This window comes from Elaeis guineensis, chromosome 7, assembly GCF_000442705.2.
Source record: "Elaeis guineensis isolate ETL-2024a chromosome 7, EG11, whole genome shotgun sequence".
Lineage (NCBI taxonomy): Eukaryota > Viridiplantae > Streptophyta > Magnoliopsida > Arecales > Arecaceae > Elaeis > Elaeis guineensis.
This window is the reverse complement of record NC_025999.2, coordinates 96,079,518-96,091,708: the sequence shown is the minus strand read 5'-3', so window position 1 is coordinate 96,091,708 and position 12,191 is coordinate 96,079,518. Positions and strand designations below refer to the sequence as shown.

The 12,191-nt window shown below is 38.7% G+C and overlaps 1 protein-coding gene across 1 annotated transcript; it reads left to right on the top strand.

Moving 5' to 3' along the window:
- The first annotated feature begins 8,422 nt into the window (after window positions 1-8,422).
- On the top strand, window positions 8,423-10,478 carry LOC105048270 (BURP domain-containing protein 6). The gene is made up of 3 exons (XM_019851993.2): window positions 8,423-8,556; window positions 8,657-8,762; window positions 9,548-10,478. Exons 1-3 carry the CDS (start codon window positions 8,458-8,460, stop codon window positions 10,303-10,305), a joined length of 963 nt encoding a protein of 320 aa, XP_019707552.2. The 5' UTR covers window positions 8,423-8,457; the 3' UTR covers window positions 10,306-10,478.
- The last annotated feature ends 1,713 nt before the right edge of the window (window positions 10,479-12,191 follow it).

The following is a 12,191-nucleotide window of genomic DNA, read 5'->3' as shown; positions in this document are numbered from 1 at the left end:
CTGACTGTTCTGGAATTTGAAACATTATTGTCTTTTGGAAGCAGTCAACTGTAGCATGATATGCTGCTAACCAATCCATCCCCAAGATTAGATCAAAGTCTTTCATCTCTAAGACTAATAAGTCTGCTTTCATCTCCCTATCCTCGATACTTAGCACACAATCTTTGCAAATTGAATTTACCAAGATCACTTCTCCACTTGGTGTACAGACACCGAGATTATTTTCTAAAGGTGTAGGAGACATCTCTTTATTCTTCTTAATAAAACTAGTTGCTATAAAGGAGTGGGTAGCTCCAGGATCAAATAGAGCATAGACATTGTTGGATGCAATTTTAATCATACCTGTCAGATATTCATTTATTATTCAGTGCTATATGTCCTTATATATCTAAGCATATAATAATTCATGACATATATATAAAAAAATTTTTAAGAGATCGATTCAGTACCTGTCACCACTGAGTTAGAAGCATTAGCATCCTGTTGTGTAAGTGCATAGACTCGTCCTTGGGTCTTTGATTTTTGTTGTCCCGCATCTTGTCTTTGTACATCTTGGGGTGCTCGATTAGCGGGGGTATTCTGATAATTTTGAGGCGTCTGCTGTCTCTGAGATTCTCCTCCATTGCGGCATACAACTGCTTTATGGCCATCTCGTCCACATTTGTAACATTGTCCCCCAGGCCATGTGCAATCTCGTTTAAGATGGGATCCTCCACATCTATAACATATAATGCTCCCCTGATATTGAGTTTTACTTTCAACTGCAGACTGGCTTGGTTTTGGGGTTTTTGGCTTGAAGGCCCTGCTACTTTGACCTTGAGAATCAGTTGCTCGATCCCTTTTCTTCATACTTTTCTCTCTTGCTGCTTGAGCATCATTGAGTCCTTTTTCTATTATTAAGCATTTGTTTACAACTTCTTTATAAGTGGGCAGCTCAAAGACAGTCACCAACTGTTGGATTCTATCCCTTAATCCATTCTCAAATTTTCTGGCTCGAACATTTTCTTCAGCTATCAATGCAGGGGCGTATCTCGACAATTCTTCAAATTTGGCTGCATATTGAGCAACTGTCATATGGCCCTGCACCAGACAATCGAACTCTCGAAATTTCTGGAGTCGGATACTCTGGGGAAAATACTTTTCATAGAAAACCTTTCTAAATTCTTCCCATGTAAAAGGTACATCATTTGGCCCAAGCTTTCCAATTTCCATCTCCCACCAATCGGCTGCCTCACCTAGTAACATAAATGTGGCAAAGGTGACCTTGTCTTCAGCAGGACATCTCAAAGCATGGAAAACTTTCTCTATTGCTTTTAGCCAGCTTTCAGCTTCCATAGGATCTGAGGTCCCTGAGAATGCCGATGGTGCATATTTTTTTGAAGTCTAATAAATTGATTCGACGTTCATACTGATTTCCCGCTCCTTGTTGTTGCTGGGACTGCCGCTCCTGAAATATTTGTTGTATGATCTGCTGTTGGTGTCCCTGTTGCACCTCCAATATCCTCCTCATATCTTCCCTTGCAGCCACTTGTTGTTGAACCAGTACTTGCATTAACTGAGCTGTAGTAATTTGTTCCCCAGGTTGAATTTCAGGTTCTCCTGGAGTTTCTTCCCCGGGAGTGACCTCAGCAGGCTCAGTAGGATGTTCTTGTTGTGGTGCTTCATCATCCGATAAGGGTGGAGCATTTTCTTGTGGTGTAGCTGGCTCCCAAGCACTAGAGCCATCTGCAAAACGAGTAGGTCTCCGATTTCGCCCACGCTCAGTCCCTCTTGCCATGACAACCTACACAGTTTCACTTTAGTCAAGAATTTAAGAATAATATTTCGTTTTAGTCAATTTCCATCTAAAAATCTACCCATATACTCTCTCTCTAAAATAAACCTTAGGATTCCTAAACCTAGGCTCTGATACCACTCTGTCACGCCCCAAACCCAATACCTGAGTTGGGCACATGACACGGCCACACAAACCCTAGAGCAGCACCCTAGGATCATATAAGGCCTAAAATTTTAACACTTCAAAATTTTAAAAAACTAATTAAATACCAAATCAATCAACCAATGTCACAACTTCAAATCAAATGCAATCTTGTTCAATACAACTATTCAAATGTTCTTTGGCATCAGAGGATTTAAACTAACTAAATTACTAAAGACTTCAGTCCTCATTTGCTCTCGCCCAAACCATCCAATCTAAGTTTCCTGTAAGTCTGAAAAAAAATAAGAAGAAAAATATGAGCTTCTCCAACTCAGTAAGAATCACTGCACATGTACATCAAGCCAGTAAATAGAATTAATATTTCTAAAACCAATGCAATTGAGAAATCTTCTAGGTATACAATAACTAGAATAATATCACAAATATGCATATGTATCATCATACATCATCAGGTGGAATCTTCATTCATTGTTGAATTTCATATTAAATATTGTATCTTATCATATTTTTGATCTGTTAATATTTCAACCCTTTTTGGCTTTGGACTAACCCAGACCATACCTCAATCTCTTTCCAATCCAATTATTCTTTCATAAAAGCCTTTCAAGGCTGTCCCAGGATGAGCTCCTGGCCGGCTGTCCCACGTACAAAAGCCCGTGAGAGGCTGTCCCAGGCATAAGCTCCTGGCGGGCTGTCCCAGGCATGAGCTCCTGGTCGGCTGATCCACCTGTAAGCCAGTGGGGGCTGTCCCAGGCATAAGCTCCTGGCGGGCTGTCCCAGGCATGAGCTCCTGGCCGGCTGATTCATATGTCGAGGTTAGTCCAAAACATACCCTTTTCATTCAATTATGAATTTTATCGAATTATTTCAATTTACAGAATGAATAAGTTGATAATTCATGTCCATAAGATTCATACCATCAATCATAAAAATTCTTTCATAATATACTCAAAAAATATTCATATAAGCCATATCTCAACTCTAAAGCATGGAAAATTCATCGATTATAATTTCAATATTGCAATTTCAACATATAAGATTAACAAATAAATAACATAAATTTAGCGATGATCATGTACAGGATTCTTACCTCGATAATTGGGAATTCAAATTCACAACCTTATAATCCGAAAATCAAGTCCTACTCGTTGTCTCCCTGATCGTTAGACTGCTCTCCTATCAAACAAAATAAATTGATTTAACCAAATAAATTTTCTATATATTTTAAGGTCATCTGACTCATACCCATGTTCCCCCACCTTTTATATATATATATATATATATATATATTTATATATATATATATATATATTTTTTTTATTTATTTATTTATTTTTTTTATTAAAGAAGAGAGAAGATGCTTCTTCTTCTTCTCTCCTTACGTTCGAAAACAGGGACCCGAGCCCCCATTCGAACCTCTCCCCATATCCCGACCCAGAGAACACCCCCAGCCACCTTCCCCGGCAACGTTCCGACGCCGGCAATGCTACCGTGTCGGCGGCAGAGTCACCCTCCTTGTTGCCGGCGGCAGGGAAGGAAGAAAAATCACAAAAACAGGGTATCCCTGTTGAGCCCGAACCGGTCCTTGCCGGCTTCCAAACACCGGTGACCGGAGAATAACAAGGAGAAAAGGAAATACCTGGTTCCGCCGTCCAAAGAAAGCTCCGACGACTCCTCTTTCTTCCGATCAACCCCCCCACGGTAATCTTTGAGAAAGTTTCTCAAAACCCTCGATTTTCCTCAAAATTTTTGGTTGTAATTTCCTAAAGGAAGGTCGGGGGATCTTATAGTGGAGGTTTCCTACCCTAGCCGGACTCTTTGAGCCCGAAATTGCCGGAATCGTGAAGGAAGAAGACTCCGGCTAGGAGTCTTCCTCCTTCTCTGTTTTCTTTTTTTTTTTTTTTTTTTTTGTGTTGTTGGGCCGTCTGGGCTACAGGCCCAGATAACCGGGCTGCTACAGTTGTAGTCTATAAATAATTATCGATATATCATAAAAAATAATAGAACGTCATAATAATAGTATGACATCCTATTACATCCTATGATTTGCTGTTGTATCCTATGAATAATTATCGAGATATTATAAAAAATAATAGGACATCATAATTACGTTATGACATGCTGTTATATTTTATAAACAATCATCAAAATATTATAAAAAATAATAAGATGTCATACTATTAGTATGACATCCTATTGCATTCTATGAAAAAGCAACAGGACGTCATAACATTATCCAAGATGTCATGGTATTCAATACAAAATGGTATTTTGGTCAAAAAAATTATGCTATATGGCCCAATCCAATGAATCGGTGTATTTTTTCTCTATCGAACTGGTAGATAAAGAATTACTCCAAAAAACAAAGACTTGCACTCTCACTCATGGGCCTTTTACCAATTGATGTTAAAATATGGTTATCTCTAATTTTATGTAGAGCGGTCTCACGGTAAAGAAAAATCTAAGTTACGCATGTGATGTATAAACATCCTGTGTCACATAATATTGCAACTTGCTGTAAGACAAGCTAGAATGACAATGTTTAGCTGCAACTATATCATTTATCTTGCGTGGGAATAATATGTTACATTAGCCTCTCTCTTTCTTTTTCGTGAGTCCAGTGACAAAAATCACATTGAGCATCAGTGCAATGCAAATTTAGATGTAGGCCACTTACCTGCATGGTGAGACCTTTTATAAGAAGAATTTCCGATGTTAAAAGATCAGGAAATGCGCCTAACCATTGACTGGGTGGCATTACTCTATCGTTTAACATAAAGCAAAGGTGAGCCAATCAGACTTTTATTATTTTTTTCTTAATTAAGCCACATAAATTTCAATGCATGTGTTGACAGTAGAAATTAAAGCCACCTACATCTCAATTACCACTGAAAGATAAATTGTTCACTACAAAATTTTTGCAGTGTGTGGCAGTTGGCACGTACCACTCAGGTATGTCGTTTTGTAAGCAATTGACACTAAGCAATTCAATTGATAGCAGAAATAAATACAAACTTGGTGGAGCCCAATTGCCTGATCATCCTCTTTTTTTTTTTTTTTTTTTTTTTTTTTTTTTTTTTTTTTTTTTTTTTTTTTTAGAATCCAGGTGGAAGAGAGGCCCTTCCCCCTAGTCTTTTATTTACTGTAAATGAAAGGTACAAAAAAACATGAACTTCAGCCGAGTTTACTTCCCCAGCTTAGAAATAAGTATATATATTTGCATGGGCGCGTCATATCAATAAAATAACTGGGCCCATAAAACCAAACACTAATCCAGAAAAGACCAAAACAATATTTCTATAGAACCCGCCTGAGGAATTGACTACTTCAGAGCAAAACTTGAAGAGTCTGAATGGCTGAGCTGTGCAACAGTGATATCTCTCAACAACATGAAGGACCACTTTATAGACCATATATATAAAAAATCAAGTTGTCAAACCATGCGTAGTATCTTATGATCGGTGGATAGAGAAGTCCAGCTGAGTAAACACTGCTTGTTTAGCTGTTGGCAACGGCATGGAAGCTTGATATTTAAAAACATGAGAGTTTTGCTCCTTCCAGAGACACCACATACTGGTTGCAAGCAGACATTCAAAAGCTGGATACTCATCTTTTACAGGAAAAAAATTTGGCAGCTCTTGAATATGGATCATCCAAAAAACTTAACCCTACCATGGTCATGTTAGATAGAATCTGTGCCTCATGATTGAAGCTAGAAACCATTCTTGTTACAGAAAATAAAGACTTTTACTCTCATTCACGGACCTTATAACAATTGATGTAAAAATATGGTTGTCTATTATTTTATGAAGAGTGGTCTTACGGTAAAGAAAAATCTAATAAAAAGGTTACCATATGATGTATCTGTATACTATGACACATAATATTGCAACTTGGTACAAAACTAGGTACACAGATCGCCAACGAGGAATTATGAGTTACACCTATTGCATGGGAATTATGTGTTACATTAGCATCTCTAGATCTCTCTTTTGTGAGTCCAGTGACAAAAGTCACATATAGCATATGCGCAATGCATATCTGGATGTAGGTTATCGGCCTGCATGGTGAGACCTCTTATAAGAAGAATTCCGATGTTAAGAAATCAAGAGATTCGCCTAAGCATTTGGCTGTGTGGCATGAACCCTTCATGATTTAATGTAAAGCGAGGATGACCCAGTTAGATTTTTTTTTTTTTTTTTGCTAAAATGAACAACATAAATTTCATTATTCCAACAATAGAAAGCCACTTGGATCTTACCACCAAAAGATGTTGAGATTTTTCTAGGAAGAAAAAGAAAAATGTTGAGACAAGAAGGCAAGTCCGCACTGTACGGATTTGATTAGAGGCTTGAAAGGAAAGCAAAGGCACAAAAGAGCGTGACAATATAATTCATGGACAATACTGCTCTAGTTATACAAAAACCTCACAGAAAAAAGTTAGGATCTGCTACCCTCCTATCACTCTCATTTTAGTTGGCACCTTACTGGATGGTCAAAAAATCAACACATTAGCTATAGTTGATAGGGAAAAAGTCAATGACACATATAGTTGGCATTCTAGCCATCCTTCGAGATAGATGAGATGAACTGTGAGATGAACACAAAGTACATGTGGTGGACACTATAACAGATCATATGGGACGGGCTTCATAATGTGCCACGTATCTTTTAATATTAATCTTAAACTATAAGTTTAAAAGTTAAAAATTTTTTATACTGACGGAATTATTAGTTCCATGATTAAAGTATTCTCTTTTTTTTCATTTTCAGTACATAATAATACATATTATATGATCATATAATACACACTAAATATATAACTAGGTGATAGATACTGTAAACTTTTTTGGTACACATCCAACAACAATCCAATATATGCTTACAGCTAAATTGATATATAGTTTACCGAACTTAGTATTTATCAGTATACAGTATATGACTAGTTGATACACATCTAGCAAAATATTCATCCAATATCCTAATACACATCTCTAGATAAAGAGGTATATTATTTTTAAAATATAATATTTATCAGTACACAATATATGAACAAATGATGTACACTAAAAAGCTTATTGATACATACTGTAAGTTTTTTTAGAACACACCCAATAATGACCTAATACACACCTCGAGGCCCTTTCTCCTCTTTCAAATTTCTCTTCTTTTTTAAAATCTTTGCATGTAAAAGTTTATGAAAACTGTATCGTTTCACCTAGAAGTGTGTATTGAGATGTCGAATAAATATTTTGCTAGGTATGTATCAACTGATCATATACTGTGTATTAGTGAATACTAAATTGATAAATTGTGTATCAATTTATTCATAGATGTGTATTAAATCGTAACGGATTGTATCAAAAAAACTTCCAATATGTATCAATAAGCCATCTAGTTGTATCATTTGCTGATGTACTATGTATTGATGAATACTATATTTTGAAAACTATGTATCGCTTTATCTAAAGATATATATTGGGATGTTGGATGAATATTTTGCTAGATGTATATCAATTAGTTGTATACTCTGTATTAGTGAAACTAAATTCGGTAAATAATGTATCAATTTAGCTATAGGTGTATTAAATCGTTGCTGGGTGTATATCAAAAAAACTTACAGTATATATCATCTAATCATATATTTAGTGTGTATTATATAATCATATAGTATATATCACTATGTACTGAAAAGAAGAAGAAAAGAGAATGCTTTAATCACGGAACTGATAATTTATCAGTAGAAAAAGTCTTTAACTTTTAAACTCATACTTTAAGATTAGTATTAAGGGACACATTGCATATTGTGAAGCCCGCCTCATATGATGTTTTATAGCACCCACCCCATATGATTTCCCGTTCAAACAGCATCGGCTTTTGTGGTGCGCATATTTAAAATCCCCACTCAAATAAATAATTAGTATGGAGGGAATTTGAGCTTGCAGCAAAGTTGGACTCTGATGCCATATTGAGTAACTGATTTATCCAGAAAATTGATGAGGACAGGATCAAAAATGTTAACCAAACTTAATAGTAACTTTGTATGCGGTAACCGTGTGTCAGCCTCTCACACACGGTCCACGTCTATCCCCTCATCGCGATTCATAGCCAAATTTCATTTTTGAGGCAATTGAGTTAGAGAAGCCTAACTCGGGATTCATAGCCGAATTTCAGAAATAACGTGGGAGGTCCAACTCCATCTGACTTTTCCGGAAAAAAAAAAAAAAGGTAATTTTGTATGCGAGCTACTGTGTTATGCTGCCCCTGCTCGTTCAGGAAATAGACGTGGGGAGCAAGAAGATAATATCCATACTACCCAAAAAAAAAAAAAGAAAAAAAAAGAAGAAGATAATATCCATGTGTTTATCACTCCACTCCAGACAACCCAAGCCGCCTTGCACTGTGCAAGGGCAGCCGGGCAGCAGAAGAATTGGATCTCGGGCAGTATAATGCTTGTGGTTCTTATTTGTTGTGAGCCCCTAGACTCCTCTATAAATCCGTCCCAAAACTGGCATTCCATGTGCACCAGCTTCTCTACCTACCTTCTCAGCTTTAGTGTTCAACTCTTGGTTTCCTCATCCATGGCTCATTTCCTAGTTTTTCTTTCGTTCTTTTTGGTGAGCGAACAGCTTAGGTTTCTTCGCTGTCAATTCCATCCTTGTCTATTTCTTACTTTATCCATGGTGGTCTAATCCAGGGAACAAATTTTCGTTTCAGCTTGCAGTTGAAGCATGTCATGCTGCTTTGCCTGCAGATCTCTACTGGAACTCAGTCTTGCCCAACACTCCCATGCCAAGTGCCATCCACGATATGACACGTCCTGGTCTCGATCTAACTTAAGCCTAAACTGACCGATTAGTTCATATTTATTTTTATAAAACTCAGTAGTTTTATTTGTTATTTGGTAAAAGTATAATATTTTCAAGCTAATTAATTGTGTCATATCACTATCAATCTACAAATTTAAATATGGAGTGTTTCTTAACAATTTTCCTAGAACAGAAATATAAAAGAAGCGCGTGAACAACTAATAAACATTATGACAGTGTCTAACAGTTGAGATTAATTAGAGATGACATATTTAGAGAGAAGGGCAATGGAATATTCTAGCCCTTAAATTAACCGCCATGTATTTGTTTCGAGGAAATAATTAGGCTACAAGCCTAATCCCTGTTGTGTTTTTTCAGAGACGCTCGTGCCTGTAATTGGTCGATGTTCTTTTTTCTGCTACCAAAAAAATAAATGTTCTTTCTTTTTTGCTTTACATATGGGCCGCGAAACAAAATTTAATGGCCATCGAGCAGAAAAAATTTTGGCTAAATTAGAAATCTTTTTTGGCTAATAGAAGCTCCCGTGGGGACAGGACCTGCCGGCAAGTTCTCAAGCTAACCATTCCAAAAACAACATGAGCTCTGCTTGAAATTAATTGCAAGGCTGGCTCATGCTCTGGAACTATAATCCAACTAAGCCTAACCATGATTACATGCCTCAATAACAATTCCTGCTAGCTGTACCCTCTGCTTAATTTTACTCAAATCATTTGATTGTGGATGACCCATCTTCATGTAATTAACATGAATGATAGCAATAATTCCTACGTAATTGTAGGTGTGTTTGGAGGTGAGAAGGGGGACAAATCCGACGTTCGTTTAGGGTGGCGCAGAGCCGATACTGTGTGGGGCAAAGCCGTCACTAAGGGCCAAATCCAGGATCCCTCCGTAACCAACTTCTTCCTTGAGAAAGACTTGCACCCGGGTGCCAAGATGACGTTGCACTTCATCCGGACCATCACCGGCGCTACCCTTCTTCCACGCCAAGTCGCCGACTCCATCCCCTTCTCCTCCGCCAAGCTCCCGGAGATCCTTTCCCGCCTCTCCATCACGCCTAACTCCATCGAAGCCAAGGCCATGAAGATGACCCTTCAAGACTGCGAGGAGCCGGCGATCGATGGAGAGACCAAATACTGCGCCACCTCGGTCGAGGCCATGGTAGATTTCAGCACGTCCAGCCTTGGGACTCGTGACGTCCAAGCCCTGTCGACGGCGGTCGATAGGGAGGGTACACCGAAACAAGTTTACAGCATATCCAAGGTGCAGAAGCAGCCTAGCTCTAAGGTGGTGTTTTGCCACGGTGAGAACTACGCATATGCTGTGTTCTACTGCCACACGATACGCGCAGAGACGTACAAGGTGTCGATGGTCGGGAAGGATGGGACGAAGGTGGAGGCGGTGGCTGCATGCCACACCGACACGTCCGGATTCAACCCCGAGCACGTCGCCTTCAAGGTGCTCAACGTCAAGCCGGGGACGGTGCCCATCTGCCACTCCCTACCGCAGAGCGATATTGTTTGGACTCCCAAAAAATAGAGCATCTCATCGTTGGAGATGAAGGTGCGATTGCCCTAGAAAGCTTCTACAGAAGATTTCTTTGGCTAGGCTATCCTATTGTACAGTTTCCTTTGTCATGGCGCCTGTCAGATGTTATGGTGATGTATATGTATTCCTGTTGCATAAATAAAAGTAGAATTATGTATGTATGATGAGGTGAACTTTTCTTGTGTCATTTTTGGTGATGTATATGTATTCCTGTTGTATAAAAATAAAAGCAGAATTTCCGTTGTAAGTATGTTAAAGTGAACTTTTTCTTTTTTTTGTGGCTTTTATTTATGTGATGGTGCTCAAGCCGTTAGCATTTACTTACAGAGCTTGAGTTCTCTGCTGTGCATTGCATGGTACGGTATACAGCATACCGTCAATTGCATGATGGACGGTCGTGCGTGGATGCACGTCCATTGCATGCAATCGTGCGATGGATATGCGGTGCATAATACACCGTCAATCACACGATGGACGGTCGTGCATGGATGCACGCCCGTTGCGTGCAATCGTATGCAAGCATCTATCACACGATGGATGGGGTGCGCTGTGCACCATACGTTGTGATGTACAATAGAGGATCTATGTGGTTACTCACGATGGCATAGGCTTGTGTAGGACGTAAATGAACTTTGCCCAAGTTTTAAAAGCTTTCTAGTCTTTCTGCATTTGAATTTTTTTTATTTTAATTTCCTGTGTTAACTAACTAAAATAAATATTAGCCACTAGCTGGGAGGGAAATTAGCTCCCATTCCTCTAAGAGGAAGATATTGGCTTCAAACTAGAATTGGTGAGGATCCATGCAAATATGTGTTTAATATCATATCTGCTCTGAGATGGGTAGATTTTCGATATTTATATAGGATCAAAAAAAAAAATCAAATAATAGCTTCTGATTAGTTTTTGATGTGGATGAGATTCTAAATTATAGCAAGTGGGATCAGATTAGACCTGGTCAATGATCCATATATACTAGAGGATACTGGACATGCAAACTCAAGTTATTAATTATATCAAACTTGAGTGTGTGTTACATAATTGCAAAAATGTAAATATAACTACTTGATCATGCAAATTTATAATGCTTATCATCATTTAAGCTTCTATAAACCTATAGAAAACAATTTGTCAGGCAAGACATTATTATTTCTACCTAGTCAAGATGTTGGAAATTGGCATATAAGGCATCATCGTATACGCAAGACAACCAATGTGGATGTGTAGTAAATCTTAAAAAAAGGGTAAACATAACTAGATAAAATTAGAAATGCATGCTGGCACAGGTACCAATGGTGCTAGGAGAACGCAATGAGGAAGGCAACATCAATTTATCGTGTATTGATGGATCATGAAATCAAGAGGAGTTGAAGACCTCAATTTCCATCAGTGGAAGATTTGGCAAAGTATTTGGGAATATCTATATGATGCTATTTGACAAAAGCAGACACTTTAAATGTACATGTAACCTTCTCATTCTCACTTCTGTTTAGGGCTGAAAATGGACTAGACTGGGCTAGGCCACATCCCTACCCAAGCCTGGTCTGAAATTTAGTATCAGGCTTTGGGCTGGGCTTAAGCCAAAAAATTTTTAGAAAATCAAAGTCCAAGTCCAATCCAAACCCGATTGGGTCAGCCTTCCACTGCTGGCTCTGGTGCACCGCCCGTTCCTCCTGCCCCCCAACCAAGCCAGGCTCCCATCGGGAGGGGGCAGCTACAGCTCGCCTGGGGGTTCCGCACCCCCAACCCCTCTCTTTGGATTCCGATGGCCGTGCGAGATTAGTACATTGAGGAGTTCTGGGCTTCAAAGGAGTTTGAGGGGAAAATCACCAACACTGCCGCCTCCACCTTCATTCAGGGATTTGAGGACTGCAAGGCTG

What these genes read in the sequence shown, in the direction of transcription:
- LOC105048270 (XM_019851993.2), top strand. Translation starts at nt 8,458, where the DNA reads ATGTGCACCAGCTTCTCTACCTACCTTCTCAGCTTTAGTGTTCAACTC. An exon ending in TTTTTCTTTCGTTCTTTTTG is followed by an intron (nt 8,557 to 8,656) that starts GTGAGCGAACAG and finishes TTTTCGTTTCAG; the next exon opens with CTTGCAGTTGAAGCATGTCA. An exon ending in CCACGATATGACACGTCCTG is followed by an intron (nt 8,763 to 9,547) that starts GTCTCGATCTAA and finishes ACGTAATTGTAG; the next exon opens with GTGTGTTTGGAGGTGAGAAG.